Source organism: Chiloscyllium punctatum, chromosome 48, assembly GCF_047496795.1.
Source record: "Chiloscyllium punctatum isolate Juve2018m chromosome 48, sChiPun1.3, whole genome shotgun sequence".
Lineage (NCBI taxonomy): Eukaryota > Metazoa > Chordata > Chondrichthyes > Orectolobiformes > Hemiscylliidae > Chiloscyllium > Chiloscyllium punctatum.
The window spans coordinates 26,804,534-26,819,672 of record NC_092786.1 but is presented as its reverse complement, the minus strand read 5'-3'; the positions used below and the strand labels follow the sequence as shown (position 1 = coordinate 26,819,672).

The 15,139-nt window shown below is 44.5% G+C and overlaps 1 protein-coding gene across 1 annotated transcript in view; it reads right to left on the bottom strand.

The window, feature by feature from the left end:
* Positions 1 to 15,139, bottom strand: part of lrrk1 (leucine-rich repeat kinase 1) — a 258,601-nt gene that overhangs the window by 121,799 nt on the left and 121,663 nt on the right. The window contains exons 12-14 of the mRNA XM_072564899.1: positions 14,493 to 14,560; positions 1,220 to 1,349; positions 674 to 786 (exon numbers count right to left, since the gene is read on the bottom strand). Coding sequence (XP_072421000.1) covers positions 674 to 786; positions 1,220 to 1,349; positions 14,493 to 14,560 — 311 coding nt within the window. The remainder of the gene's footprint in view (positions 1 to 673; positions 787 to 1,219; positions 1,350 to 14,492; positions 14,561 to 15,139) is intronic.

Here is a 15,139-nt window from a genome sequence, read left to right as displayed (position 1 = left end):
TCAAACAGTTGATAATCTCAAAATATTTTCTGAGCAACAGTTGATCCTCCATTGACAAACTGCATTTTGTCAATTCCATAATTCTAATGTTATTCTGAAAATTATCAGAATTGTTTGAGGCTGGATCCAGAGAGGGGTCTCTGGTGAGGGGTCAGAGTCAGTGCTGTCAGTGCAATGGAACTGAAGGTGATGACTCTGCTGAGGTCGTCATGGATGGGGTGGGGGGGCTCTGGTGAGGAGGCAGGGACTAGTGGGGAGAGTCCAGTGAGGGAGCAGAGGCTGTTGAGGACAGATGGAAGTTTAAAATTACAACGGGTTGATAATCAATTATATTAATAAATAAAACTGTGACAATGGATTTCAACACAGGCAAATGTGAGGTCACCACCTCTGAGCGCAGGAGTGTGAAAAGGATAGAAATGATGAATTTAGAAAATGGTGGACGTTGAGTGTGCATTGGATATCCCAGTGCATATACTATTAAAACTCTATGAATAGATCAGCCATAGGCTCATTGAATGGTAGAACAGCTTCAGAACTAAATGGGCTTTTCTGTTACCTAAATTCTAATCTGCCTCATTGCCTAACTTGCAAACACTCCTATGCCTTGACATAATGTTAAATCACTGGTAGTTGAAAAAACATTGCAATAACGAAGAAAAGCTCAATTTACCTTCATTTCTGATCTCTGTGGGCACATTTGAGATACTTAATTGATCGATGTCCAGCTGCCAGAGATTAGCCAGCTGGCCCAGCTCAGCGGGGAGCTCCCGGATTCCAGGGTTGCTGATGAAACAGAAAAAGTATTAAGTTGTACAGGCAGACAGAATCAACACTAATCCACTGCGAGCAACCAATTGATTTTGGAGTCAGTTTGTCTGATAAACTCCAGTTTACTCTAATTTAAGGTACCATTTAAAATAAAAGTATTTTAAATATTTTGTCCTTCTTAACCGAGGGATAGACAGAGTTTACCTGTCCAAAACAACTTGTGAACTAAAACATGGACATTTTTGCTCTCTGTGGAATAAACTCCACTGAGGGAGTTTAAGTCTGGCAGAGACAGACATCCATTAATTAGATGGTAATATTTTTCTAGAAAATAAACTTTTAACAATCTGGCCACAGCTTTGAATTGAATGAAGCATGCTGCCATCACTACAGGAGTCTACAGTAATCCCATACTTTTGAGTTAATTATAAACAAGTAGCTGACTTACTTTGAAAGGTACAGCTCAGAGAGGGATCGCAGCCAGCACACTGACTGAGGGACTGAATCAAGAAAGTTGTTGTCCAGGTGCAGAACCTCTAAACACTCACCAAGGAACTGTGGGAATTCAACTGGTGAAACTGAAAATAAAACATTGAAGGCATGTTGGTCTGTTAGTGTTTCACTGCATGTTACTGTCTGCCTTGGCGGGATACTTTTCTGTTGGGGCAGTGTTACATTTGCACATCAGCGTAGACATTGATTACACTGATGAATTTTGACACTGGCTTTCAGAAACACAGGAGGAGATAGGACTTAGAGTGCTCCTTGTTCCCCACGAGTGAAACCAAAATAGAATCATAGAATTTTACAAAACAGAGGAGGCCATTAGACCCATCATGTCTACACCGATTCCTGAAAGAGCTACCCAGCCAGTTCCATTTTCCAGCCAGTCCCATTTTCCAGCCTTATGTCTATAAACTCAACTTTTAAATATATATCCTGATGTCTTTAGAAATCTCCTGTAGAATCTGCCTCTACCACTCTCCCTGGCAAAACACTGCAAATCTAAAAACTCTGAGTAAAGACATTTCACCTCATCTCATTCCTTGCGTAATTGTTGCCAATCTTGAGAATGTGATCCCTAGTTACTGACATATCAACCAGTGGAAACAATATCTGTTTTTGATGGTCAAAGTTGTTCATTATTTTGAACACCACGTTATTTTGAACACCACTTAATCTTCTCTGCTCCAAGGAGAATAAGCCCAATTTCTCTACCTTTTCCTTGTATCTAAAATCCCTCATTCTGGAATTATTTTAGTAAGTCTCCTTTGCAATCTCACCAGAACTTTAACATCCTTTCGTAAATCATAGAATCCCTCCCATGTGGAAGGAGGTCATTCAGCCCACTAAGTCTGCACCATGCTGCTGAAGAGCACCCCACCCAGACCCAACACTGTACCCAAAATCTGTAACCCTGTATTTCCCACAGTTAATCCACCTAGCTTGTACATCGCTGGACACCAAGGGTACTTTAGCATGATCAATCCATCCAACCTGCACATCTTTGGACTGCGGAAGGAAACTGGAGCACCCGGAAGATACCCATGCACAGGAGAATGTGCAAACTCCACTCAGATAGTGGTCTGAAGCTGGAATTCAATGCAGGTCCCTGGCACTGTGAGGCAGCAGTGGTAATCACTGAGTCACTATGCTGTCCCAGGTGTCCAGAACTGAACACAATATGATCTGAGCAATGATTTGTAAAGGTGTAGCATCACCTCCTTGGTTTTATACTCCATGTCTCTGTTTAGAAATCCAAGATCCTATAAGCCTACTTAACAATGGTTTCAAATTGCTGGCTACCTTCAGAGCATTATGCACTTGAACCCTGAGGTCCTTGCTGCCTCTGCACTCCCTCAATGTTGTACCATTGCATTTGCATTGTCTCTAGGTTCCCCCTACAAAACTGATTACCTCACATTTCTCTGCACTGAAACTCATCTGCCTATTCGGCGAACTTGTTAATATCTCTCTGAAGTCACTCAACATTAACCTCACAATTCACTATTCTCCCTAACGAATATCATCTGTAAATTTAGAGATTTTGCCCTCTATAATCTACCTCCAAACTGTTTATATGAATCAGAAAAGGCAACAGTTCCAACACCGATTCCAGGGGAACACTACTTTCCAACTTATGTCCAATCTGAGAAATGCCCACCTATACCGACCCTCTGTTTCCTATCTTTTCGGCAACTTCTAATCCATGTTGCTGACCTACCTGCCGTTTCGCACTGTATCAAATGCATCCTGCAAGTCCACAGAAACAATATCCTTAGGAATATCCTTATTCACTGCTTGTATCACATTATCAAAGAAACAAATTAAATTTGTCAGACACGATCTGCCCGTGACAAAGTGATGCTGACTGTCTGGTAATAAATTATTTTTCTCTAAGCGTATATTTACTTTATCTCGTATTATGGCCTCCCTTAGTTTCCCCATTGCTGATATCAAGCTGGGTTATCATTAGTCCCTTTCTTAAACAACAGTATCACACTTGCAATCCTCCAGAACCCCAGGACAACTCCTGTGTTTGAAGAGTCCTGGAAATATGTCAACGGGTTTGTTATTTGCTCCTTTATTTCTCGCAATATAGGATGCAGCTCATTTGGCCTGACGACGTCTCTAGCTGGAGTTCTGCCAGCCTTTTACACCACTTCTTTATCCATTACTGTACTGCTCAGTTACTCAACACCCACATTTTCAACTAAGTCATTGTTACCATCTTCTAATTTGGTAAAGACAAAGAGCAAAATATTTAGTTTGTGCCTCTGGCACATACTTTCCTTCAGTCAGCAGCTTACCTTGCTGGTTCTTTATAGGTCCCACTCTACCCGTCTTTTACATTGATTTGACTGAAGAACATTTTACATTTGTTTCAGCACAGCTCGCCATTCTTTCCTAATGCTTCTCTTAGCCTTCCTTATTCCAGCCTTAGCCTCTCTCCTGCATTTGAAATACTCTTCCTGATCTCTATGACTTATTATTTCCGTATGCATCACATACCTCGTTTTTCTTTATTCTTTCCTCATCAATATCCTTCGTCATCTGAGTACTCTAGCTTTGGATACCCCATATTTATTTCTCATAGATATATACCTGGCTCTTGCTTGATTCATTCCTCTCTTTTGAAATTCTCCCATTTTTCATGCAGTGTTCTATCCACCAAAATGAGTTTTCATTCAATTTGCTCCAATTTAACTTTCAGACACCTAAGATCTGCCATTTTCCAGTCTGGGATCTTAATCTTTGACAGAATTTCATTCTTTTCTAACTTAATATTGATTCTTATTATGTTATGATCACTGTTTCCAAAAAGATTCTCCATCTGATGTTCTCCACTTGGCTTGCCTGGTTTCCTCAGACCAGATCCAGTGTAGCTCCCTCCCTGGTAGGATTGGAAATGTCCTGCTCCAGGAAGTTCTCCGGCAATGTGCGCCAGAATTTCTCCTCTCTCCTTCCTGGTTCCACACACTACCTTTTCGCAGTCTATCTAGGATAATTGAAATCTCCAACTATCGCAAACCCTACTTGTCCTGTAGATTCTCATAATTTAGCTACAGGTGCTCTCTTCTAACAAGGTCACAGCTCCTTCTTGTTTCCATAGAACATACAATGTTTATTCTGATGCAACAGTGAATGGCTGAAATTTCAATTACATTTACTGGTCATGAGAAACTTTTTAAAAAATAAGTCCAACATATTCGGAATAATATGGTCAAAATGGCAGCAAAGTAGCACGCTCTAGCTGGAGCTCCTCTGCTCTGCCCATTCTTTTTATTTTTTCTTTCTTTGTTTTCTGGCCAACATAGTAGGTTTTTCTCTTTTCTTAAGTTTTTTTTCAAAACTTTTACTTTTTAAAACTTATTTGGAGGGGAATGCGGAGGTGGTTCCTGGACTGGAAGCCATCACGGGGAGGTGAGGCCCTGGTGGATCAGAGGCCGTCACGGGGAGGTGGGGCCCTGGAGGATCAGAGGCCGTCACGGGGAGGTGGGGCCCTGGAGGATCAGAGGCCGTCACGGGGAGGTGGGGCCCTGGTGGATCAGAGGCCGTCACGGGGAGGTGGGGCCCTGGTGGATCAGAGGCCGTCACGGGGAGGTGGGGCCCTGGTGGATCAGAGGCCGTCACGGGGAAGTGGGGCCCTGGAGGATCAGAGGCCGTCACGGGGAGGTGGGGCCCTGGTGGATCAGAGGCCGTCACGGGGAGGTGGGGCCCTGGTGGATCAGAGGCCGTCACGGGGAGGTGGGGCCCTGGAGGATCAGAGGTCGTCACAGGGAGGTGGGGCCCTGGTGGATCAGAGGCCGTCACGGGGAGGTGGGGCCCTGGTGGATCAGAGGCCGTCACGGGGAAGTGGGGCCCTGGAGGATCAGAGGCCGTCACGGGGAGGTGGGGCCCTGGTGGATCAGAGGCCGTCACGGGGAGGTGGGGCCCTGGTGGATCAGAGGCCGTCACGGGGAGGTGGGGCCCTGGAGGATCAGAGGTCGTCACAGGGAGGGGAGGCCCTGGAGGATTGGTTGCTAGGTGTTGGCATGGATTTAGGTGAAATGGACTATAATTTGAGTACCCTTTTCTCATTTGAAAGATTTTATTCTGATGCTGGACTTTTATTTATTATTCTTTCAAATTTTTACCAACTACTTAAGTATTTGGAAAGCTGGAAGCTTTGGAAAGGGCTTAGAGGAGATTTACTAGGATGTTGCCTGGAATGGAGGGAAGGTTTTATGAGGAAAGGCTGAGGGACTTGAGGCTGTTTTCGTTAGAGAGAAGAAGGTTGAGAGGTGACTTAATTGAGACAAATCAGAGGGTTAGATAGGGTGGACACTGAGAGCCTTTTTTCCTCAGATGGCGATGACTAGCTCGAGGGGACATTGCATTAAATTGAAGGGTGATAGATATAGGACAAATGTCAGAGGCAGAGAGTAGTAGGGGCATGGAACACACTGCTTGCAACTGTTGTAGACCCGCCAACTTTATGGGCATTTAAATGGTCATTTGATAGGCACATGGACGAGAATGGAATAGAGTAGGTTAGATGAGCTTCAGATTGTTTCACAGGGCGGCGTAACATAGAGGGCCAAAGTGCCTGTACAATGTTCTATATCTGTACCTAGATATCTTGAACCTAAGATGGCACATAAACAGCGACATCACAAACTTTTCACTGCACTCATTTGATTGCATGTGATAATGAAGTCCGTTCATTCATTCAGCAAAACCACAAGCAAGCAGCTAAGAGCTCAATTTGCTGTTTCCACCGGAAATTGTGGGAACAGGGGAAGACCTGTTGGAGAGTCAGGGTCAAGGTTTCATCAAGGGAATGAGCAGAGCAGTTAGGAAAAACATCTTTTCTCAGACGGTAGATGAAGCATGGGATAATTTGTCACAATGATTAGTAGAGCTCAGCATCATGGGTCAGCACTTGCAGCTATACAAACATTTGCACTCATCATGGCCAGTATCAAATCCTGGAGAAGGATTGGTCCACAACATTAATGGCCCACAGAAGGGATAGATTATTACAGCCTAATACTAGTTTAGACAGGAACATCTCAATGCAGTAAAATGGTGCCAAATGTCAGCATATTAATCTTTCAGTGCTGACCAATGAATGTAAGTGCAGGAATGTATGCTACAACATAGATGGATCAGAGAACTGGTAAACACTCGATGGGTCAAATAGCCCTTCCCTCTACTGTAAAACTCTCCCAAACAATTCTCTGCCAGTTAATGTTTGAGCATTGTTTTTCCCTTGGCTATGGGAACATTAGGCAGATACTGCAAAGAATATAAGTCAGAGAATTCTATTCCATAACTAATTCTCTTGTCCTGTTGGCATGGTTACTCGTGAGCTGCTGTGGTAAGGAGGAATGTACATGATCAGTCATGTGGCAGATGCAGTTAAATAGTGAACAATATTCAAACACAGTTAGTGGTGTACATCTTAAAGGGTAACTTTTCAATGGAGCAGAGTGATATAAAGGAACATAAATGTTAATGTTGTGGTTCTGTTCGCCGAGCTGGGAATTTGTCTTGCAGACGTTTCGTCCCCTGTCTAGGTGACATCCTCAGTGCTTGGGAGCCTCCTGTGAAGCGCTTCTGTGCTGTTTCCTCCGGCATTTATAGTGGCCTGTCTGCCGCTTCCGGTTGTCAGTTCCAGCTGTCCGCTGTAGTGGCCGGTATATTGGGTCCAGATCGATGTGCTTATTGATTGAATCTGTGGATGAGTGCCATGCCTCTAGGAATTCCCTGGCTGTTCTCTGTTTGGCTTGCCCTATAGTAACACTACCATTATAAGACAAGCCAAACAGAGAACAGCCAGGGAATTCCTAGAGGCATGGCACTCATCCACAGATTCAATCAATAAGCACATCGATCTGGACCCAATATACCGGCCACTACAGTGGACAGCTGGAACTGACAACTGGAAGCGGCAGAGACAGGCCACTATAAATGCCGGAGGAAACATCACAGAAGCTCTTCACAGGAGGCTCCCAAGCACTGAGGATGTCACCTAGACAGGGGACGAAACGTCTGCAACACAAATTCCCAGCTCGGCGAACAGAACCACAACAACGAGCACACGAGCTACAAATCTTCTCCCAAACTATAAATGTTAATTCTTAAAAGCAGGTGTGCAATTTAAAAAGCCACGTGACAAACTGATTACAGAAAGAGAGAGATCAAGAATACTTTATACGGTATTTAGAACTATGCACAGGTTTCAGACTCCCCTCTATTGAGGAATATAGCAACATAGATTTACCACGAAAATTGCAGGGATGTGGGCTTAGATAACTGTCATCTAAAAACTGAGTTGAAGCCGCCATATAAATACTGTAATTACAAGAGCAGGTCAGAGGCTAGGAATGCTCCAATGAGTAATTCACCTCCTGACTCCCAAAAGTCTGTCATCCATTGAGAAGGCACAAGTTAGGAGCCTGATAGAATATTCTTCACTTGCCTAGATGAGCACAGCTCCAAACACTCCAAATCCTACCTCTGACTGGCAGCACGTCTGTTTGTTCCCCTCTTTGCCCCCAAGGTCCCACCCGATTCCACCCCCCCCCCCCCACCACCATGGACAGTCACAGCCCACCTGTCACTTGCTACCCCCTCCCTGGGGACCCAACCTGGTTTGCCTCTACTGCATTATGCCTCTTTAACCCCCAGTGGCCTGCCCGATTCTCCTTGCTCACTGTCACTTGCACATCTGACCCTCCCTCCCTTCCTCAGTGGTCAGCCCAACTCTTTGCCCTCGCAGCCCCAGCAGACCTCCTGATTCTCCCCCCGTCTCCGCATTTCTCAGACGCCTGCCCAACTCTTCCACCCCTCCCCTGATTGCAGCCCCCGATTTATCCCACAACTCCACCTGGTCACCCTTCAACATAGCATAATTTCCCATGCCAACATTTCTGTCTCTGGCCCACTGTCGTGCTAGAGCAAATTTCAATGTAAAAAGCTGAAGGAACAACACCGCATCTTCCAGCCAGGTACCCTACAGCCTTCAGGACTCAATAATGAGTTTAACAATTTGAGACAATTTGGGAGACAATTTAACAATTGGAGGTGGCACGGTGGCTCAGTGGTTAGCACTGTTGCCTCACAGCACCAGGGACCCAGATTTGATTCCAGCCTCAGGTGACTGTCTATGTGGAGTTTGCACATTCTCCCCGTGTTTGTGTGGGTTTCCTCTGGGTGCTCTGGTTTCCTCCCACAATCCAAAGGTGTGCAGGTCAGGTGAATTGGCCATGCTAAATTGCCGAAAGTGATAGGTGCATTAGTCAGAGGGAAATGGGTCTGGATGGGTTACTCTTCGGAGGGTCGGTGTGGACTTGTTGAGCCAAAAGGCCTGTTTCCACACTGTAGAGAATCTAATCTAATCTAAACATGATTCCCTTCCTCTACTTTGGTTACTCTCCCCTCAAATCCATTGCACGCTGCATAGCCAACCCATTTTCAACAATTCACACTTCTTGTTAGCATCTTACCTTGTATTTCTCTCTCTCAGCTTAACATTAGCTCTCTCTCTGTTTACCTATCGCCTTCTTTCCCTCTCTCTCTCTGGACTCCATCTCCAGGCCCTCTATTTACTATCCCATCCAATACCTCGTCATCAGCATAACCACCAGCCTTTCCCACCTACTGGCAGTTCTAATGAAGGGTCAAAAAGTGAACGCTGATATTCTCTCAGCAGAACTGCTGTATTTTTCCAGCACCATGCTTTTGTTTCAGGCACGTGGTAACACTGTCTACAAGTTTTTCTTCAAATCATTTACATCCTGATGCAGAAATGATCACTATTCACTGGCACAGGTCATAATCCTGAAACTCCCTCTTTAACACACTGGGGCGGGTTAGGCATGGACTTCAAGAAGACAGTTTAACACCACCATCTTAACAGCAATTACAAATGTTCAACAAGTACTGAACTTGGTAGCAACATAGAACATAACAGCACACAACAGGCCCTTCAGCCCTCAATGTTGTGCCAACCTGTGAAACTAATCTGAAGTCCATCTAACCTACTCCATTCCATTATCAACTGTTTATCCAAGGATCATTTAAATGCCATTAAAATTTGCCAGTCTACTCCTGTTGCAGGCAGGGCGTTTTACTATGCTCTGAGTAAAGAACCTACCTCAAACATTTTTCCCATATCTATCACCCTCAATTTAAAACTATGTCCCATTGTGCTAACCATCATCACCTGAAGAAAAAGGCTCCGATTGTCCACCCTATCTAACCCACTGATCATCGTGTTTGTTTCTATTAAGTCACTTCTTAAACTTCTTCTCGTGAATGAATACAGCCTCAAATCCCTTAGCCTTTAGGCATTCGACAAGTTCCCCATGGGAGACTTGTTAGCAAGGTTAGATCTCATGGAATACAGGGAGAACTAGCCATTTGGATACAGAACTGGCTCAAAGGTAAAAGACAGAGGATGGTGGTGGAGGGCTGTTTTTCAGACTGAAGGCCTGTGACCAGTGGAGTGCCACAAGAATCGGTGCTGGGTCCACTACTTTTTGTCATTTATATAAGTGATTTGGATGTGAACATAGGAGGTATAGTAAGTTTGCAGATGACACCAAAATTGGGGTGTAGTGGACAGTGAAGAAGGTTATCTCAGAGTACAACGGGATCTTGATCAGATGGGCCAATGGCCTAAGGAGTGGCAGATGGAGTCTAATTTAGATAAATTAAATGGGTGGCACGGTGGCTCAGTGGTTAGCACTGCTGTCTCACAGCACCAGCGTCCCAGGTTCTATTCCAGCCTCGGGTGACTGTGTGGAGATTGCACATTCTCCCCATGTCTGCGTGGGTTTCCTCCGGGTACTCTGGTTTCCTCCCACAGTCCAATGATGTGCAGATCAGGTGAATTGGCTGTGCTAAATTGCCCATCGTGATAGGTGCATTAGTCAGAGGGAAATGGGTCTGGGTGTGTTACTCTTCGGAGGGTCAGTGTGGACTTGTTGGGCCGAAGGGCTTGTTTCCACACTTTAGGGAATATAATCTAATCTAAATGGAAAGGCAAATCCGGGCAGAGTTTATACACTTAATGGCATGGTCCTAGAGAGTGTTGCTGAACGAAAAGACCTTGGAGTGCAGGTTCATAGCTCCTTGAAAGTAGAGTCGTAGGTAGAAAGAATAATGAAGGTGGTATTTGGTATGCTTTTCTTTATTGGTCAGAGCTTTGAGTATCGGAGTTGGGAGGTCATGTTGCGGCTGTACAGGACATTAGTTAGGCCACTTTTGGAATATTGCATGCAATTCTGGTCTCCCTCCAATCGGATGGATGTTGTAAAACTTGAAAGGATTCAGAAAAGATTTACAGGGATGTTGCCAGGGTTGGAGGATTTGAGCTGTAGGGAGAGGCTGAATAGGCTGGGACTGTTTTCCCTGGAGCGTCGGAGGCTGAGGGGTGACTTTATAGAGGTTTATAAAATCATGAGGGCATAGATAGGATAAATAGCCAAAGTCTTTCCCCTGGGGGTTGGGGAGTTCAGAACTAGAGGGCATAGGTTTAGGGTGAGAGGGGAAAGCTATAAAAGGGACCTAAGGGGCAACTGTTTCACACAGAAGGTGGTGCGTGTGTGGAATGAGCTGCCAGAGGAAGTGGTGGAGGCTGTTACAATTGCAACATTTAGAAGGCATCTGGATGGGTATTTAAATAGGAAGGGATTGGAGGGATATGAGCCAAGTACTGGCCAATGGGACTAGATTAGGTTAGGATATCTGGTCGGCATGGAAGAATTTGACCGAAGGATCTGTTTCCGTGCTGTACATCTCTATGAGTCTATAAAACCTTCCCTCCATACCAGGCAACATCCTGGTAAATCTCTTCTGCACCCTTTCCAATGCTTCCACATCCTTCCTATAATGTGGCAACTAGAATTGTACGCAATACTCCTGTTACTCCTTCCAAAGTGAATCACCGCACACTTTTCTGCATTAAATTCCATTTGCCACCTCTTGGCCCAGCTCTGCAGCTTATCTATGTCCTTCTGTCACCTGCAACATCCTTACGCACTATCCACAACTCCACCAAATTTAGGGTCGTCCGCGAATTTACTAACTCATCCTTCTACACTCTCATCCAGGTCATTTATAAAAATGACAAACAGCAGTGGCTGGAAAACAGATCCTTGTGGTACACCACTAGTAACTGAACTCCAGGATGAACACGTCCCATCAACCACACATGTCTCCTTTCAGCTCGCCAATTTCTGATCCAAACCACTAAATCACCATCAATCCCATGCCTCTATATTTTCTGCAATAGCCTACCGTGGGGAACCTCATCAAACACTTTACTGAAATCTCTACTCACCACATCAACAGCTTTACCCTCATCCACCTGTTTGGTCACCTTCTCAAAGAACACAATAAGGTTTGTGAGGCATGACCTACCCTTCACAAAACCGTTTTGACTATCCCTAATCAAATTATTCCTTTCTAAATGATTATAAATCCTATCTCTTCTAATCATCTCCAGTCTTCTGGCAGTATTCCTGTCGACAATGATGACATTAAGATCAAAGCCAAAGGCTTTGCAATCTCCTCTCTAGCTTCCCAGAGAAGCCGAGAATAAATCCATCCGGCACTGGAGACTTATCTATTTTCACACTTACCAAATTGCTAACACCCCCTCCTTACGAGCCTCAATCCCACTTTGCCCCCATGTACCACAGACAGTTGCAGCCCACATGTAACTTGGCCCCTCTCCCCGGGTACCTGGCCTGGTCTGCCTCTGTTGCATTATGCCTCTAGTCTAATAACCTAGAGTATTCACCTCAACAACATTATCTTTTTTTATTGTGAATACTGATGAAAAATATTCATTCAGCGCTTCCCCTATTTCCTCTGACCCCATGCACGAATTCCCATTACTATCCTTATTCCAGTAATTCTTTTATTCCTGACATACCTATAGAAAGCTTTAGGGTTTTCCTTGATCCTACCTGCCAAAGACTTGTCATGTCCTCTCCTGGCTCTTCTTAGCTCTCTCTTTAGGTCCTTCCTGGTTAACTAGTATCTCTGAAGCAGCCTAGCTGAGCCTTTCACATCTTATAGAACAGTACAGCGCAGTACAGGCCCTTCGGCCCTCGATGTTGTCATACTAATCTGAAGCCCATCCCACCTACACTATTCCATGTACATCTATTTGCCTGTCCAATGATGACTTAAATGCACTTAAACTTGGCGAATCTACTACTGATGCAGACAAAGCATTCCATACCCTTACTACTCTGAGTAAAGAAACTACCTCTGACATCTGTCTTATACCTATCTCCCCTCACTTTAAAGTTGTGTCCCCTCGTGTCTGCCGTCCCCATACTTGGAAAAAGGCTCTCCCTGTCCACCCTATCTAACCCTCTGATTATCTTGTACGTCTCTATTAAGTCACCTCTCAACCTTCTTCTATCTGACGAGAACAGCCTCAAGTCCCTCAGTCTTTCCTCGTAAGACATTCCTTCCATACCAGGCAACATCCTAGTAAATCTCCTCTGTACCCTTTCCAAAGTTTCCACATCCTTCTTATAATGTGGTGACCAGAACTGTACACAATACTCCAAGTGTGGCCGTACCAGAACTTTGTACAACTGCAGCATAACCTCCTGGTTCTGGAACTCAATCCCTCTATTAATAAAGGCCAAAACACTGTATGCCTTCTTAACACGCCTGTCAATCTGGGTGGCAACTTTCAGGGATCTGTGTACATGGACACTGAGACCCCTCTGCTCATCTGCACTCCCAAGAATCCTACCATTAGCATTCCGATTACTCCGTCCAAAGTGTATCACCTCACACTACCCTATCTATGCCTCTCTGCAACCTACTACATCCTTTGTCACTATCCACAACTCCACCAACCTCATGTCGTCCAAAACTTTACTAACCCACTCTTCTAAGCCCTCATCCAGGTAATTTATAAAAATGATGAACAGCAGTGGGCCCAACACCGACCCTTGCGGTACGCCGCTAGTAACTGGACACCAAGAGGAACATATTTCATCAACTACAACCCTCTGTTTTCTTTCAGCAAGCCAATTACTGATCCAAACTGCAATGTCTCCCACAATCCCATTCCTCTGCATTTTGTATATTAGCCTAACATAAGCCTTCTTCTTCCTCTTGACAAGAGATTCAACTTTTTTAATAAACCACAGTTCCTCACTCGACCACTTCCTCCCTGCCTGACAAGTACATACTTATCAAGGACACGCAGTAGCTGTTCCTTGAACAAGCTCCACATTTCAGTTGTGCCCATCCCTTGCAGTTTCCTTCCACATCCTGTGCATCCTAAATCTTGCCTAATCACCTCATAATTGCTTTTCCCCCAGCTATAACTATTGCCCTGTGGTACATCCCTATCCCTTTCCATCGCTAAAGTAAATGTCACCGAATTGTGGTCACTATCACCAAAGTGCTCACCTACCTCCAAATCGAACACTTGGCTGGGTTCATTACCCAGTACCAAATCCAATATGGCCTTGCCTCTTGGCCTATCTACATGCTGTGTCAGAAAATCCTCCTGCACACATTGGACAAAAACTGACCCATCTGCAGTACTTGAACAATACGGTTTCCAGTCAATACTTGGAAAGTTAAAGTCCCCCACAACAACTTCCTTGTTACTTTCATTCCTATCCAGAATCACCTTTGCAATCCTTTCCTCTACATCTCTGGAACTTTTTGGAAGCCAATAGAAAACTCCCAACAGGGTGAAATTTCCTTTCCTGTTTCTAACCTCAGTCCACACTACTTCAGTAGACGAGTCTTCATCAAATGCCCTTTCTGCCACCATAATACTGTCCTTGACAAACAATGCCACATCTTCCCCCTCTTTTATCACCTTCCCTGTTCTTACTGAAACATCTAAATCCTGGAACCTGCAACAACAACCATTCTTGTCTCTGTTCTATCCGTGTCTTTGAAATGGCCACAACATCCAAGTCCCAGGTACCAATCCATGCTGCGTAAGTTCACCCGCCTTATTCTTATGCAACACCTACATCATAAGGATGATTAAGAAGTGATGGGATAATTGATCACAAATGATTGAAATTCTAAAAACACTAAAAGAAGCAGAAATAAAAAGAGGGCAAGTAGGTAAATTGGACCATGTAAAAATAACTCCAGCTGTTGCATCAACATTCTATGAGTTGACAGGCCTTGTCCCAAGCAAGTCCCAAAGTTTCCTTGAATTTTTTCACCTGTGTCCGAAGTTTTCTTTAGCCATGTTGTAAAAAAAACTTTTCTAGTTCTGACTCCTTCTTCACTCCTGCATGCAGAAAACAACAGAACACCGAGTTGTAAGATATATCAGGGAGCTGGCAGCAACCACCAAACTTCACACAACAGCCTGACAGGCTCACTGCACAATATTCTGATACATCTATACTCCATTGTAAAACACTGACAGGTTAAGAAAAAGTGCAGACATTTGGCAGATGGAATTTTGATATATTGTGAGATGCGATTTGGCAGTAGGGATAAGGAAAGGGATTTGGGGTTTATATGCACAGATCTTTCAAGGAGGCAGGATGCACTGACAGAACAATTAGCAAAACATCTTGGGTTTTTAAATAGAGCTATCCAGTTCACAAGCAGAGAGTTTCTGCTGAACCATGACAAAGCTTTGGTTAAGACAAAACTAGAGAATTGAGCCGAATTCTGGTCACCACAGGCTATATTTTGTCCTTCCCAGAGTTGGACTGTAAAGGTAGAGGAGAACATAAAATTGGCTGTAATGCCATTGGTGCTGTTTGAGGCCTCTCCACCCACCCCCAGACACTACTTTGTGCACAGTGGGGGAGGCGGTTTGTGGCTGTTGACCAACTGAAGGCCACCTAAGGATCTC